The 17,855-nt window shown below is 37.2% G+C and overlaps 1 protein-coding gene across 6 annotated transcripts in view; it reads left to right on the top strand.

Annotated features, from left to right (window-relative positions):
- LOC128019026 (myotubularin-related protein 3) overlaps positions 1 to 17,855 on the top strand; it is a 37,603-nt gene that overhangs the window by 8,725 nt on the left and 11,023 nt on the right. For 4 of the 6 annotated variants that reach the window (XR_008185043.1, XM_052604963.1, XM_052604965.1 and 1 more), the window contains exons 2-14: positions 277 to 358; positions 923 to 1,001; positions 3,530 to 3,619; positions 4,054 to 4,170; positions 7,936 to 7,956; positions 8,454 to 8,536; positions 9,087 to 9,238; positions 11,437 to 11,533; positions 11,688 to 11,801; positions 13,583 to 13,785; positions 13,900 to 14,031; positions 14,776 to 14,887; positions 16,849 to 17,044. Coding sequence is in view for 5 of the 6 variants with exons in the window: in XM_052604963.1 (XP_052460923.1) it covers positions 999 to 1,001; positions 3,530 to 3,619; positions 4,054 to 4,170; positions 7,936 to 7,956; positions 8,454 to 8,536; positions 9,087 to 9,238; positions 11,437 to 11,533; positions 11,688 to 11,801; positions 13,583 to 13,785; positions 13,900 to 14,031; positions 14,776 to 14,887; positions 16,849 to 17,044 (1,320 nt within the window). In the remaining variant the exon portion in view is untranslated. The remainder of the gene's footprint in view (positions 1 to 276; positions 359 to 922; positions 1,002 to 3,529; positions 3,620 to 4,053; positions 4,171 to 7,935; positions 7,957 to 8,453; positions 8,537 to 9,086; positions 9,239 to 11,436; positions 11,534 to 11,687; positions 11,802 to 13,582; positions 13,786 to 13,899; positions 14,032 to 14,775; positions 14,888 to 16,848; positions 17,045 to 17,855) is intronic. The other 2 variants (XM_052604966.1, XM_052604964.1) reach the window with 1 other exon arrangement.

Genomic DNA, 17,855 nt, shown 5'->3' on the forward strand with positions numbered 1-17,855 from the left:
GTCCATCACAATGTTTCACTGTAGACATCATCTGATGCCGGTATGGTAGACATCACCCAATCCTACCAAACATATGCATCAGTGTTTTGATTTCACCACACATGCATTCCTGAACGGCTGTGCCTGACTTTGCCCACAGAGTGCCATCAGCACCAGGACCGCTATATTTACCAAAGTGTGAAAAGCAGTATTGTCAGAGATGTTATGCAATGTTTGGAAGGGAAAGTGATGGCTTAAAAAACTGTGGTCTCATTTTGTTCTCCTCTCTCTCCACAGGTTTCAATGTCATAATACTGAGTGACGCCAGCAGTGTGGGATCATCCTAAACAAACCTCACCTTATTGCTTTTAGGAGTTTGGTAAGATCTAAGTACATTTGTGTTAATTATAATTAGGACTAGCAGTATATTTTTTGCATTTTTCCTGTTTAATATGTATTTCGAAATGTATGTATTTACACTGCAATAAAGTGTGTTTTCCAAGCTGTTTATCTGTAAATGACCACAAGAATAATAATTAGCCTAATCCCATTCTTTAATATTCAACACCATAAATTGTATATATATATATATATATATATATGTGTGTGTGTGTGTGTGTGTGTGTGTGTGTGTGTGTGTAAATTACCTATGTGAAAAAAATTACCCACATTAATGCATGAAAATGCAATATGGAGACATTGAGCATTTCATTAAGTTTTAAACTAATTAAGAAACTAATTATATGACCTTGTTATTTAGGAATGTAGTTGGCTAATTAAAAGTAAATTAAAATCATTATGATATTATTCACAGTATTTTAAATTGCCTGCGATTAAATTGTAAATATTTCCTGAATTATCTAAACCTAATTTTAATGAAATGGAGAGTTTTGACAATTGCTAGTTGTTTCTTCTTTAAATCTTTTTTTGTTTCTTCATACAGCCTGACGACTGCAAGACAGAGTGAACGAGTTGTAGAAGACACAACAGTGTTGCACCCGCACTCCTTCACTGGGGCTATGGTAAACAAACACCTCCCAAATCTCTGGCTGAATCCCAAAGTGCCCCCTATACCCTCATTCACTATTCCCTACATTAGGCCACTAATGCAGTTCATCTGAAAACGAGTGACTCTCACAGTGCATTATGGGTATTCTCTAGCCAGTTGTACACTTGTTTTTGCTGTGCATTCTGGGATTGAATGAGTGAACTGGATAATGTCCATTAAGGGTGCTTTCACACTAGCACTTCAAATCCATACATTTGGATGATGTGAACGCTGTCTTCTGAACTTGGGTGCACAATGCACTCCAGTGGGGAGCAATTGAAGTCAGGTTCAGACCAGGCAATCCAACCAAGCCCTTTATTTAGGACATCACTAAAAATGGCTGTCCCCAAACACTGCCACATTTAAGGGTATGGGGGCAGTTCCGGACACAGGGTCTCTCCTTCCTGCACATGACTCCCAGGCATACGTTTAAATGCTGAATCGGAAACTGTTCATTGATTTCTCAGGCTTTTAATCAGCTGAAATGAACATTGCTCAGACAGAGTCAAAGTCCCGTCCTGACTGCTGTCTCAGCGCAGATCAATGCCCTCTTTAGACAGACAGATAGGATGAATGGATACATGTGTGCTAGTGTCATCAGTGACCGCTGCATTATAAAATCGCTCCGGCTCCAAATTCTGATGGGATGAAATGCGTTCACAACTGTGAGATGCATCTAGATCCACCATCTGTAACTAGCAATTAATTTCTATAGTACTACGCCTTCTACTAGGAAACTGCCTTGCAGTCTTTAATATGAATGAATGAACTATTAATGCTTTTACTTATTTATTGTATCATTTTTATTATCCTGAATTACAGTGATTTTACCATGGTTAAGGGACTCTGCTTAGTCACTCTGCTTGAAGTCATAACTAAAAACACCCCTTACTCGAGGTAAAAACACTGTAACCTAAGCTTTATTGCGAACCTTTCATTTCAAAGGGCTATAACAGAAGCAGCATTTACTGTGGCATTTGTTTTGAGTCTGTCTATGTCTGTGTTCAGTGAAGTGTACCTCATTTTCTTGTTTGCTGAAGTGTCTGCGGACAGTTTAGCGAATGCCTCCGGTCTATGCGCGAATGCTGATGGATGTGTTTGTTTACACGTTCCTAATGAGTTATGCACATTATTGTATGTTTGCTATTCTGCCCGTCTGTGCCCTGTAATTCTCTGTCTGGTTCTGTGCCTGTGCCCACAATGGGCCGCCCCGCGCTCAGCCCTCTAGTGTGTTTACTGAGCCGTGCTGATGGCCATTGTCAGCGCTACACACAGACAGTCATGCTGCTGATCCAGCAAACACACACACACACACCCTTCTGGGATATGCAACCTGACAAATTTATGGACCCTCGCTAACAACTTATTATACCAGTCAAATCGAATTTTCCTTTTTCTCTACAGACAGAACATTCGTTAGTTAATACACAACCAGATAGATAGTTTAGTTAGTTTATACACAAACACAACACCTCCTTGCATATATCATCCAGTACACTCTTTGTATGGCACAACCATAGCAGTCTGTCTTGAGGACTCTGGTGTTTGAGCTAGACAACATGGCGACACAGCTGCCCTCTCTCACAGAGTCTCTCCTATTTGTGGAAACCGAATCCAAACACTCTCTGCCAATCTGAACTCTCAAGGCCACTGCGGGCCGCAGCCTCTCATTCCTGCATACAGAAGTGAATGGAATGATTATGCCTTACACACTGCTGCTCTGAGTCCTGAAGCTCCTCATACAGATTGTGTTGAAGGCATGGCACAACTTTTGCCAGTGAAAAGGAAATGGAAATAAGAGCGTGTTGAGTTTTAAGGATGCAGTTTAGTACATAATTCCCATACGGTCACTTGTTTACTATTATTCTGATTTAGTAGATGTGTCAAAACCTTTCACTTGGATTGCATGTGCAGCATATGGCACATATAGCATCTGTAGCTGGTGTCTGTATGAGTTGTAGTAGTGGACGTGAGTTACTATAACCCAGTGCCCTTATATAGCAGAAGTGATTTCAGAGCAGGATGTTCTGGCAGTCGGTTCCTGTACTAATAATGTGATTTGCTGCTCTGAAACCCAGCCAAAAATGGTATTGGTTAAAGCAATTCTTTGACCACTCTGTCCCTAGTTTAACTGAATCACTCATTTAATCAGAGGTTTAGTCATGGACAATGTTTTATCTGTATAAAAGTTGGGCTTTTGGCCCCTGGGAGTGATAAAACTGGAAAAGTTTTAACTTGTGATGTCAAATGTTTGGCCTTTGATAAAGAGCCTCTCACACTCTTCTATTAATTCAGCTGAACATAAATCATGTGATGTGTTGTGAATAATGACATTTTGTTTTTTAACATTTGCATTTTATGTTCGTGACGAAAGCACATTTCCCTGCCAAATTCTATGCGTGTAGCCTAGTTGTTTTTACTATTTTTAGTCACATTATTCTTGATTGTAATTGTCAGTCGAGTATAATGCTGTGCATTTCTTATCCATATTCTGTTTGACAGGAGGAGGAGGGGCAGCAGAGTCTGGAGTGCATCCAGGCCAATCAGATCTTCCCTCGCAAGCCCCCTGTCCTGGACGATGATGATCTTCAGGTAAGCGGGGATCAAGACCTCCACCCCAGATTAATGTTGTTCATTAGGATCTAGCGGTACCATTAATGTAGGTATTATTTGATTCCGACCAAGAGGGAACATTTGTGGTCTGTTTTAAAAACCACTGTACTGTTTACATGGGTATCATATGCATGCTGATGTGTAGTCTGTCACAAACAGTAGGCAACAAAATTATTGTTTTGGTCGAAATCTAAGGCTGCATCACTTACAATGCATTGCAACCGACACAATGAACATTTTCTTTCAGGATGATAAGTAAGTGTGTGACACATGACTGACTGTTAACAGAGATGCTCATTTCAAGTTAATGCTGTAGAATGTGAGGCAGCTTTAGGTTTTAAAACCAACACCTCATACTACCATCAGCAAATACTTGTATTGGTCTAATAATAATTTAGTTGGATCTGTTGTAGGTGCCCTACCCAGAGCTGCATGGAGAGTATACAAAGTTTGTGGGGAGGGCAGAGGATGCCATCATTGCCATGTCCAGCTACCGCCTGCACATCAAGTTCAAGGAGTCGGTTGTTAATGTGAGTGTGTGTGTGTTTTCTAACACAACTATGCTTTTTATTACCTGCTCAAGCTACTCAAAATGGGTTTTTGAATAGATTTCAGTCTGTATTTAAGGATACGAGTCAAAGCCAAAGTTTGTACAAATGTATAAGCTCTTTGTCCTATGCAAACTATACTTAAACCTACTTTGAGGAGATAATAAAAACAAGCAGCAATGAACAGTTTACATGTCTCAGCAGTTGAAGTGGAATGAAGAGATCTCCTGCACTGAAACCCAGCATTTTTCACATGCAACTCAGTTCTTTTTTGTTTGTTTTCACAATAGAATAACAAAAAATAAATTAAAAAATAGATATTTTCAACTTTTTATCTCACAAATCTGATTTATTTTCTCACAATTCAGAGTTTATATCTCATAATTCCTTTTTTCTTTTTTTTCTTTTTTTGTATGTGATATAAACTCAGAATTGTGAAATGTTAGCTTGCAGTTGCCTTTTTATTCATTTTATTTACTTTTTATTCATTAACGGAAACCAAATAAACTGAGTCATGGGAAAAGTTATAATTGCAAGATGTAAATTTAGAATTTTGAGGAAAAAAGTCAGAATTGTGAGATGTTAAAAAAGTTACTTTGTGTGTGTGTATATATATATATATATATATATATATATATATATATATATATATATATATATATATAATTTTTTTTTTTTTTTTTTTCTTTCCATGGAAAAAAGCTTCTAGAATTTTGTATATGACAGTTTGAATGGCAAATATTACACAGAATTTGCTCACTTGACTTTAATTTTTTTTTAACTTCAGCTCAGAAATTCTTCAGTGAAACTGGATTGTGTTCTGTTGTGCCATAGTGTATGTGTGATGGACAGCCAGTCCAGTGGTCACTCAAAGACTCTTTTATATGGTGCATGACATGCTGCTAAATTTAGAGCCCACCAGTGATGTGAAGTGTATTTAGGGACAGTGGGCCACAGTTACATCAGGTGCTCTGACACTGGCCAGTGGCTGCTGTTATCCTGTGTGTGTGTGAGCCTGTTGCCATGGTTGCAGTGGCTTTTTGATTGGGATTGTCCACCCCCGTGCTATCAACATGGCGCTATTAAAAACATTCTGGTTACAAACTAATAATCTGCTCTATTATACCCCTCTATCGCTCATAGTCCAGCAGTCATGATCTAGAAACCATTCAAGTGGAGCACACAGAGCTGCCTCTTTCTGAACTGTTGGAATGAGAGCAAGAGGAGTGAAGGAATATTCTGGGCTAAATGCAGAATATTAACTGGCATACTGTCAAAAGCTTACAGTAATGCACTTACAGTGGAATTTATCCCACAAATGCATGCTGCAATTCACTATTACAAGGAACAAAATGAATATATATTATACATGGTTTTGTAAGCTCACCATACATTACATAAATGCGCACATCCTGTGAGAGCACTCATTTAATGCACAGGTAGATGTGCAGCCATTTGCACATTGCATGGAAAATATTTGTGACCCTGGATCACAAAACCAGTCTTAAGTCTCTGGGGTATATTTTTAGCAATAGCCAAAAAAACAAACATTGTATGGGTCAAAATTATTGATTTTTCTTTTATGCCAAAAATCATTAGGATATTAAGTAAAGATCATGTTCCATGAAGATATTTAGTAAATTTCCAACTGTAAATACATAAAAATTTAACTTTTGATTAGTAATATGCATTGCTAAGAAATTATTTTGTACAACTTCAAAGGTGATTTTCTATTTAGTGTTTAGACTTTTTTGCACCCTCGGATTCCAGATTTTCTAATTGTTTCGTCTCGACCAAATATTGTCAGATCCCAATAAACCATACATTAATGGAAAGCTCATTTATTCAGCTTTCAGATGTGTATAAATCTCAATTTCGAAAAATTGACACTTAAGACTGGTTTTGTGGTCCAGGGTCACAAATAAGAACGCGTTATTGCACCTTTAATGACATTTGTAATTTATTTTTCAGTGTTTATTGACTGTTTCAGTTACACCAAGAAGTCATAAAGATTAGTAACACTTACGGTGTGGTTAAATCCTGTGTCAGAGACTTAAGGTCTATAGAAGAGAATTTCTGCCTCAGAGACTTTTATAAAGCAAAAACAGCTCAAAATCAACCAGTTTTCTCCCACAGTTAAAAAAGCGTATACCTACATCCACAAACACCTTTGTTAAAAGCTCAGAAAATTAAGTTTAGCATTTTATGGCTCTTTAAAGTGCTTATGACTAATTAATGGTGTAATTTATGTGCCACTAATATAATTGCAATCATTTTTCTCAAACACTCCACCCTGAACAGAAACCGGTTTGCATCAGACTCCTGATCTCTGTTGAAGTTTATTTTGCAATAATGACTGGCTGGCTGTACATTATCGCTTGATTGTTTTCCATTACGGACGCCTTTTTGCTCCACTTTTATTGTAAGTGCATTGTAAACCGATAGACAAAATAATTCTCAAAATGACAGATACTGTTAAGAGTTCATGTGATCGGGCAGCTGGGTTTGTTTGTGGCTGGTGGGTGATCAGTGCTGATTCATCAGTTGATATCTGTGACAGTCACTTATTCACCAGAGTAAATGAGTGTGACGCTCTCTGTGTGCCTGTGAAAGAAGGGAGTGTGTTGTGCGTGAAAGAGATGAGAGAGTGATGTGACTATAGGCCAGCTATTGAGGCAACAAAGCTGTCGTAAGAGCAAGTGTACAAGTGTAGGGCTGGAAATGGAGAAAAACAAGAGGAAGGAGGTTGAGATAACATCAAGTGTGACTGCTAAAGTGTCATTTTTTATGGTATTTTGAGTTGCACAAATTGACATTGCATAACAGAATGCAGAAGTCTGACACGTTTTTTAAAAGTTGGTTATGGATGTGTAATAACTGAAATGATGTTTATTTTGAAGTCTGATAGAAATTGCCTTTAAATGTTTTGTTGAAGACAGTGAAACTACAAGGATGTGATTTTTCCCTTTTTATATGCATGTCCTTATTTTCTGACCTAAGAAATAAAATGAATGAAGTTGCAAATTTGGCATAAACAATTACTAAAGAAATTATAGCATTTTCAAATACATTTCTTTCATGCATGGGGCAACTCATGATTTGGTATTTTCAGCAGCTCGGAGCGCTTTTTTCAAAGTAAATTCTGCTCCACACAAACATCCACTGGTCACTGTCTAGTGTGCTTTGTTTTCAAGTGCGCAACTCATGACATTAGCTGTTCTCCTGCTGGTGGCCAGTTATAAAACAGCGTGACATTGCTGCGGGTGCCACCTTCTGGATTGGGGGTGAATTGCCTGTTTGTTGTAAGTCTTCGTGCACCAAACCGAGATGTCTGTATTGTAATGGTTCGGTACGAATGCATGTCAATCGTCCCACCCTGAATAAATTAATAATGATAATAATAATAATAATTATCTGTCATATTAAGACAACTGAAAATAAAATAACTACAATAAAAAGACAATATATGACAAATCATATAGCAGAGTTCATTCCCCAGTAGTGATGGTGCTCTAAATGGGTTAAATATTAACGCTTCTATTGCCAATAGATACCAGTAAATATCTCACAAATATGTTTGTGTTCTCTGACCCTTCAGCAATCGCCCCAGGAATGTTTGAGTGTGCTCAGATTAGTGTGATGGAATTAAACCGCAGCCCAGGAACGTGTGCATCACAGACGAGCCAAAAGCCACAGTGTTCATGTCCACCTTGTGATTCTGTCTCCCCTCTCTTTCTCTGTGAACAGAATTGTTCGTGTGAGGTGTCAGTAAGTAACCACAGAACGGTCTGTCTGTCTGCATGATGTTGCGAGCTGCAGGTTTGGGAGATTTGTGAGGGCTGTGGTCAGATGTGACTTGCATGCGATCGATGTGTGATCACGCACAAGTTCCAGAGCTTGAAGGGGATCTGCGTTTCAACCGCACAGTTGCAGTGGCGTCCCCACACATAAACACACACGATTGAAGCTATTCGGCATGCCAGACTTTTCAACACTTGAGCTGCAGAACAATATATGAGTTTGTCTGCAGACGCTAATCACTAACCGTGTCTGTAAACTCTGAGCCCATGTCTAAACGTTCAGTGTGATTTGATTCAGCAGATTGATTTAATCATTAGCATCAGTTGGGTTAATGTTGACTTCCGTTTAGATGCTCTGTTTGACGTGACTCACAGTGCCAATAATGAAAAGTAATTTCTCTATGACTAATCTGTCTCTCTCTCTCTCTCTCTCTCTCTCTCTCTCTCTCTCTCTCTCTCTCTCAGGTTCCCCTGCAGCTGATAGAAAGTGTAGAATGTCGGGAAATGTTCCAAATGCACATCACCTGCAAAGACTGCAAGGTCATCAGGTGAGACTATCTATATCAACCCTCTATGCATACCGTGGCAATTGAATCACCACTGGCTCATCCATCCATCCGTCCCTAACAAAAAATAGATAAATTATATCCTTTGTTATAATGATGGTTAAACTCTTAATCATAATTGCTCAAAAATATAATCTCCATTATTAATACTGATTATTGTAATTTTTCTCTTTTTAATTTTATCAGAATTATTGCATTTTTACATGAGCACAAATCTAGAGAATGTCACCTCGCATGGTTTGTTTGCAGTTAAAGTTGCAGCAAACTGCGCAAACGGACGTGTGAAAGAAAACAGACTGGCTTTGTTTGGGCGATTTTAAAGTCTTGGCATCTGCGATCCTGAAAGATTTTGGAGGCTCGTTATCAACGCACGATGTAAAGCAAATCCCAAATGAAAATGTTTCTAGGATAAATGACCAGCAGGAAAATACAGCAGATGATTATACTTAATAAATCGAGAGAAGCAGAAATTGTGAATTAAGATACAATTTATTACAGCCCTAGATCTGTCTGTTTATGTGTGTTTTGACAGGTGTCAGTTTTCCACATTTGAGCAGTGTCAGGAGTGGCTGAAGAGGCTGAGCGCTGTGGTCCGTCCCCCGTCCCAGATAGAGGAGCTCTTTTCCTTCCCCTTCCATGCATGGAGCGCTGAGAAAGAGCAGCACGGGGATCTGTGTAGGCCAGGTACGGTCACCAGGGCTTAAAATTCTCCGGCACCATGCCAGATTTCCCACATGCAGCATTTAGCTATAAAAAAATAAATAAAAACTTGTTGATTGATATCACTTCAGAGTTTGCCTGCCAATGGTATGAGTGGAGCAGCTTTCACTCTCAACCAAAATAACATTACTAACCAATAAGAATGTTTTGCTCTTATAAACAAGAGATGCGCATAATAGTATCCAATTGAGTCGCAGCCCTGATGAATTGAGAAGCGTGGCAAAAAGCTGCGAGGTGCAATGGTCCAAGATGTCCATTTAGGGAATATTTACATAGAAAAGCTAATTGTAAAGAAGCGGTGCTTTGTAAACAGCTCAGAGTAATCAAGTCATCTCCATAAGTATGATATGATTGCCACAACAAATTCACAGGATTTTTGAAAAGGTCCTGTTCACACATGATCTATTAATGGTAATTTACCAGTACTGTATGTCTGAAAGGGGCTAAACTCTTCCTCTTCATACACTATGAATTTAAATTGCTTAACGTTATCTGGAAAACCTGTGTGCATTATCTCACTTGATTTGTAAAGTAAATCATTAATAAACCTTTACCAACACAGGAGGACATCAAACTATGTATTGTACATCGCAATTTCAAAATAAACATTTCTGCACGTGGCCAAATATTAAAATGTAATGGATTTAAACATTGTTTAAAGTGAAACGTCACCAGGCCGTTGGCCTCCATTGAAAATGTATGTACGGTATACCGTCCATGTCCAGAAAGGTAATAAAAACATCATCAAAGTAGTCCATGTGACATCAGAGGGTCAGTTAGAATTTGTTGAAGCATCGAAAATTCATTTTGGTTAAAAAATAACAAAAATTACGACTTTATTAAAGCATTATCTTCTCTTCCGGGTCTGTTGTGAGTGCGTTCACGACGTTCATTTTTGGATGAACTAACCCTTTAAATTGGTTATGTTCATATTTTGTATAGGCATATTACATTATGTATTTTAACAGTGTTGTTCAGTACAATCATGTCATTTCTTGCTTTGGATATTTTATTTGAGCCAATTGTAATTGCCTCATCGTTAGTTTATATAAAAATAGTCATACTAAAGCCTGGTTTTCACTTAGGTCTGTTCGTGTTACAAAAAAATATCAGATTACTCAAAATAATCTGTAGATTACTTGATCACCAAAATAATCATTAGTTACTGCCCTAAATTAGTTAAAATAGTTTTTAATACGACTGCATTGTTTTACTTTTTGTTATTAAAAGACAAATATTTTGTCTTTGAAAATTTCGTGAAAAATAGTATTGAAATATTGTCAAGTTCTAGTGATCCAAGTATCTGTATTTTGCATTTTCACACCCCTAGTGTTGATAAGTGGTGATATAGCTCATAATTGTCCAAGAGTATGACACAGCTTTCATTCTTCAGGTCAAAAATATATTAATTAAAAAGAAAATCAATTTGAATAAAGAAAGCAATAACTTTGTCATAGTATCCTTTCAAATGTTAAAGTTGCCACAGGCATTGCATGCTTTACATGTGCTGCTTCGCCCCCAGAAAAAAGTTCTGGCTCTGGATTTGTTATATTTTTTTGCTTTAGCCCCTGTGTCACTCTTTCTCAAACTTAGCCTGTGTTATTGAGGCTGGAATTAGATGTCACAAATAATTTTATTTCAATATTTCCTGATAGTCTTGCCTAGCCAGACAGCTTAATATGAAGGTAAAATAATAGCAAAACTTGAGAACTTGTTGATTTGGATGTGACAACTTTATTAATATTCCTATTTGTACAATTGAAATTTACACTCACAAGTCTGATGTGAAAAGCTGAATCTTTCATTTGCACACACAGTGAGTTGCACTTTACTTCAGTTTCGCTGTACAACCACAAGTCAGCGCTTAGAGCCTCTTGGATCCGGCAGTACAACTTCAAATCCTACCACTTTGACTTTTGCTACTCCTTTCACAATATTCCTGCAGCAAAACTCACTTGTCCACTTGTACATGCAGACATGAGAGAAGTGGGGTGGGGGTGCGAATGAAGCCATTTTATTGGTATAGCTTTACCACCTAATAAGTGCACAAATGAGTGCACGTTAAAGACCTCACAAGATTTGTCCAGTCCAGTAACTAGTTCTTTAGAAATCCTGTTTCTTTTTACCTTCATCTCCGCCTCTAACTTGCCTCTATCTTTCAGGTGATCATGTGATGTCACGTTTCCATAACGAGGTGGAGCGGATGGGCTTCGATACTCTAAATGCCTGGAGAGTGTCTGAGATCAACAACAAATACAAGTTAGTGTTTCTCTCACAAACAGAAGCACATCTGAACTTCTCTCGACACTTAGCCCTGTCTTGCTGCACTCGGCGAGTCTGTTCAGAATAAGATGATTTTAGACAGGCATCAGTCAGTCTGAACACACTGCCCTCTGCTTGACCCCTGGCACAGGTTGTGTTCCAGCTACCCTCAACTGCTGCTGGTGCCAGCCTGGATTACTGATAAAGAGCTGGAGAATGTGGCCGCCTTCCGCTCCTGGAAGAGGATTCCGGCCGTGGTTTACAGGTCAAGTCTTTTTCATTATGTGTTTTTTTTCTTTTTCTTTTTTATACTTTTACTCATTTTGGAACATTTACTTTGCAAGGAATTTTTTTTTTTTTTTTAAAGTCACAAAATGTCCTAAAGCAATTACATTTACATTTAGTCGTTTAGCAGACACTTTTATTACATTTTATGCAAATGAGGACAGTTGCATGTTGTTGTTTTTTTTGGTAATAAAAAGAAAACGAGTACATAGAATAGAAAAAGAATAGAGAATGCTAATTTTAGAGGGTCTTTTTATAAATAAAAAGAAAACAAGTAGTTCAAAATGGAAATATAATAGAGAGTGCAAATGTTAGAGAGTCAAGTGGAGAGGGAAGAGATGTGTTTTTAGCCATTTCTTGAAGATGGTTAGGCACTGCTCTAATCGTGTGGAACAGTTAATGTAAAAGTCTGTAAAAATGGTTCTGTGCCTTGGAATTGCACTTTAATGCACTGTTCACTTGCAGAACACAAGCTTCTGGAGGCATAAGTCTGAAGTAGTAAATTTAGGTAAAGGGGCACAGAGCATGTGGATTTGTAGGCAAACATCAATCCCTAAATTAACTAAAGGTTAAGTTTTCTAGCATGGACAGAATGGCCATGAGAGCACTGTACAAGTTTGCAGTGCCAACTCTAGGACAGTTAAAAGGGTTAAAATGTGCGAGTAGAATAAGCACTGAAATGTGATACTTGCCTGGTGACGTTTAATGAATGGTGGTGAGAATTTGAGATTGCTTTGTACTATCATACATTTCACAGAAGTTGTGATGTAATTATGTAAATATAGGCTATATTCTGATGCGCTACATGTCTGCTGTAACAGTTTTTTTTTTTTGTGTTTTTTTTTCCGCTGTTAATGCTAGCTGTGATAGTTGCTTTAATTTGCATTTGGGAATGCAACATTCATCATTACAATCATTAATGTTATAAAAAAAATTTTAGCTGATCACATGCCTGTTATATTTTTATATTTATCTTTTATGTGAACTTTATTTCAAACAAATAAGTTTAATAGTTGTTTTTCCACAACTTGGTACTGCACAGCATCTTCTTGTTTTCGGAGCATCTTTATCATTTTGTTTCTTTATAGTCCTGTATTTGTGTCTCTTGTTAATTAAGGTACATATGTGAATCAGTGGTCGGGGCTAAACAGGCAGTGATGTAGAAGCAGGTGTTGATCAACTTCTGTGGAGGCGGAGTTTAGCCACACTATTATGTCATAAAGTGGCACATTAAACCTTTACTTTTGGCAGATTGGCTTCAGTATAAGCTGTTTTTAGACTAATGAGAAATTTAGTTCTGAAACTTAAAGATGTTTTTAAAGTACAGTGATCTCTTAAATGTCAAAAGATCAAAGGAAATTTGATTTCTCAGTTTATAATCCCTTTAAAATAATCACATTTTGTTGCTTTGCAGCCTGTTTTATCCAGCTGTATTTACTCAATGAGACTTACAACATCCAAGTGAAAATTACAGCACCAACATGTCAGAGAAAATGTACAAAAATTAAAAACCAGAATCACTGATTTGGAAAAAACAACACCCCCTTGTTTCATTATTTTGTTGAAACACCTTTTGCTTTAAATTAGGAATTTGTCTCTGTCTCTACTAACTTTGCTCATCTAGACTTTGCAGTATTTGTAACTCTTCAGTAACTTCTTTGCATCAATTAAAACAGTTTTACTTGTTTTAGTTTACAACCATTACAAGGCTGCCTAGAACCTTCAGATTAACAGTCCAGATCTTTAATCTCTCTTTCCCAGGCACCAGAGCACAGGAGCAGTGATCGCTCGCTGTGGTCAGCCTGAGGTCAGCTGGTGGGGCTGGAGGAACGCAGATGATGAGCACCTGGTGCAGTCCATCGCCAGAGCCTGTGCTGTTGACAGCAGCTCCTGTAAAGGCGTCTCTAACGGCTCCCTCTCCCGCGAGTACACAAACGGAGCTGACCTCTCAGATGTGGACTTTGGTCAGTACCACCTGGCCCTTTAAATTCTTGACTGAAAACTGTTCTTATTTGAGGCCTCAATACTGATTGTCATATTATATGACTTGATCTATACATACATGTCTCTTCCTATAGACTCGTCCATGACTAACAGCTCAGAGGTGGAGACACTGGCCATCCAACCTCGAAAGCTTCTGATCCTGGACGCCAGGTCATACGCCGCTGCCGTAGCCAACAGAGCCAAAGGAGGAGGGTGTGAATGCCCAGGTACTCTCTCATAGATGCTCTTTCAAAAATCACAATAAAACAAGATTTGATGTTTATCTGCTTACCCCCAGGGCATCCAAGATGTAGGTGACTTTGATTCTTCAGTAGAACACAAACCCAAAATTTTAACACAAACCGTTGCAGTCTGTCAGTCTTATAATGGAAGTGGATGGGAATCATACAATAAAGCTAAAAGAAAATACACTAACAAAACCAAATTGAATCCTGCGGCTCGTGACGATACATTAATGTGTAAAGACACAAAAGATCAGTCTGTGCAAGAAACTGAACAGTATTTATATCGTTTTTTACCTCTGATTCAAGTAATGTCCGAACTGTTAGAACTCTCCTGAGCACATTCTCAGCAGCGGGCTTGTGAGGAGGCTTCTTCTTCTTCTTGCTTTATGCGGATCGCAGACTTATAAGGGCATTACATTAATGCCAGTTATCTCTCAAATAGACCATTGACACTCAACCTAGAATCTCAATTGGGAGTGACAATGGTCCATTTGAGAGGGTTTAATTTGGTTTTATGTTTTTTTTATTGTATGTTTTAGCCGTGATTCCCATTCACTTCCATTATAAGACTGACAGACTGCAACAGTTTGTGTTAAAATTTTGCTTGTGTTCTACTGAAAAACAAAGTCACCTACCGGTTGGATACCCGGGGGGTAAGCAGATAAACATCACATTTTTATTTTTGGGTGAACTATCCCTTTAATAACATGTTGTTCTTCCCCGTAGAGTACTACCCTAACTGTGAGGTGGTGTTTATGGGTATGGCCAACATTCATTCCATCCGCAAGAGTTTCCAGTCTCTGCGCTTCCTCTGCACCCAGATGCCTGATCCAGCCAAGTAAGTCTTCCAGGGTGGTAACATCTTCTTGGGTTGTAATTTGTTTGTTTGTCTGTTGATATATTTCGTCTTTTAGGGACATAACATGCTTTTTTTCTTTAGTACTTGCTATCGAGCTGTTCAAATGTATTATAGGTAATTGATCCATATCAAAATTTGGGTCTGGAGAAAAATTATTAAAATATTGTGGCAATATTGATTTTATGCATTAACAATTTTTCTAGATTGATTAATTAATTATAAAATCAATTATACATGAATTATTGTAATATTTATATATATATATATATATATATATATATATATATATATATATATATATATTTATTTATTTATTTATTTATATATATTTATTTATTTATTTATTTTTATTTTTTTTTTACAAGAAAATACTATTTTCTACTTCAGTATTTCACGTTTAGTTCACTGTTACTTGCTGTTTCTCTGTAATTTATTTTTGAAATTTACTATCAATTTCTTTAGCTTTGAATCAAAAGTTTGCGGATTGATTTGGATCGAATATTGACTTCATAGCTGTAACCCAGATGGAAGTGGATGATTACTGTTGAATTCTTTACCTGTTGATCAGAAACATAATGTTAATGACTATCAGTTGCTGATCTAAATGAGAGATTGAAGTGCATTATCTGTGCTTGTCTCAAAGTCTTGCAAACACTCTTCATTTTTTTATATTTTTCCGTCTATTGTTTTTTTTCTGGCATCTGCCTGTGATTTCCAGCACTGGCTTGTATTTGCTTCCTCTTCCATCCACGCTGCTTCCACTCATCTATTTGTTGTAAAGTCAACAGCAAATCTTCTAACTGACTCTCCCTCTGTTTCTTTCATTCTCTTGTTCTCTCTTTAGTCAGCATGATAAACTCTGGCTAAGAGCTGCGTTTCTAATCAACAGAATTGTCAAGAGGAAAAAATCTAATTCTCTCCTTTTGATTATTCTGATTGTAAATATCTCTCTGCATGAGGTAGTCATATTCATACAAAGACAGTTTTCCTTTTAAACATGATTTTCATTTATTTTCCTCTCAGGACCTATAATTTGAATGTCTCCTCCAGTTACCTGCACTCTGTTTCCTTGGCTAATGTCAGTTTGCTTTGGCTGTATTTAATCATGTCGGAAAACTTTTATAATGAGTATTAACCACACTTAAAACTGCATTCTTTAGTCCTTCTCACAGTTTTCCATTAAGATTTAAACTCGTTTTCCTGATGTGCATAATGCTGTTGTAGTAACAAATTAAAGATTCTGCCCCGAGTTTGCATTTGAATATTTATTGAAACTAATCTGCAAAATGACTCTTTCATGCATTAAACGTCTCAACCATGAGCTCATGTGGTTTCACTAAAGGGATATTTCTTTCAAAATGTTATTTTTAATATTTTTGAAAGAATATTTTTATTTTGTAAACAGTACTTTAATGAAATATTATTATAATTTAAAATAACTAATTTCTATTTAAATATGTTAAAATGTAATTTATTCCTGTGATCAAAGATTTTTTTCTTTCATTATTCCAGTCTTCATTATCACATGATCTTCAGAAATAATTCTAATATGATGATGTGTTGCTCAAATTTCTTATTTTAAATGTTCAAAAAACAGTTGTTCTGCATCGAAATTCTTGTCGAAATTGTTATTATTTATTATTATTCCTTGATGAATATAAAGTTCAAAAGAACAGCATTTATTTGAAATATAAATAATTTGTTACATTATAAAAAAAATTCTGTTGCTTTTGATCAATTTATTGCATCATTCCTGAATAAAAGCATGAATTAAAAAAATCATTGATAACAATCTAGTATATTATAGTATTCAGCAACTTTCTATATGAGAAGTTTGTCCACCATAATCTGTCAAATTAGGAGTCTTAAAGTTACAGTTTGCTGTGAGACACCTTTTGAACATGCTTCAGATGTGTGTAATGGTGAGTTTATGTCTGTAGCTGGCTGTCTGCTCTGGAGAGCACAAAGTGGCTGCAGCATCTCTCCCTCCTGCTCAAGGCGTCTCTCCTCGTTGTGAACGCCGTGGACCGCGACCACAGGCCCGTGATGGTGCACTGCTCAGACGGCTGGGATCGCACCCCTCAGATAGTGGCGCTGGCCAAAGTCCTGCTGGACCCCTACTACCGCACCATTGAGGTGAGCGCCAACATAATGAACAAAAAATGGGGAAGACCAGTAAAATTCCCCTTGAATTATTGCGAGAGGAATTTATAAGCTATATCACATGCTGAAAAAAATCCTCAAGGGCTTTTTTTTAAATCCTGTGGTTTGAAATGCTCACAAGGAAATGTTTACATAGACAACGGCTTAAGAGAAAATGTTACAATATTTATAATGCTGCCCGACCTTAGAGCACAACACACTTTGATTGACATCGATTGAACAACACACAGTCGCATCTCTGCTGTAGAAGATAAAAAGGTACAAAAGCTGTCACTGCAAGGCTACCCTTTACCCTTACCCTTTCCCTTTAGGGGTAAATAAGGTGACAATTTTGTACCTTTTTTGTGAGAGTGAAGTGTATTATTTGTGTGACTTTTCATAGTCTAATATTTACTAGCAGCAGCTGGATCCAGGAAACAATGTAGAGCCTGGTGTTTACTAGTGGACTCCGTGTGGGGTGAGATTACAGCTTTCACACCATCCAAACAGACCAAACTCTGACATCAAAAGGGATTTGGAGCCGCACCAAAATTATAGTCATTTAAAAGGTTTTCTCAACCTCTAATATCATCCAACCAATTCCATTCATCGTTTCCACTCAAGACTTTTTATTTTTTTTTGTTAACAGGGAAGATCCACCTTTATGCTCCTTATGCCAACGTGCAATATACAGTATTTGAGGGATATTTTAATGGATTATGATGGTATGATGAGTAAGGCTAGATTTGTTTTTTTTTTTTTCTTTTTTTTTTTTTTTTACAATATAACATATTGCAAATAAACA

This window comes from Carassius gibelio, chromosome A8 (genome assembly GCF_023724105.1).
Source record: "Carassius gibelio isolate Cgi1373 ecotype wild population from Czech Republic chromosome A8, carGib1.2-hapl.c, whole genome shotgun sequence".
Taxonomy (NCBI): Eukaryota; Metazoa; Chordata; class Actinopteri; order Cypriniformes; family Cyprinidae; genus Carassius; species Carassius gibelio.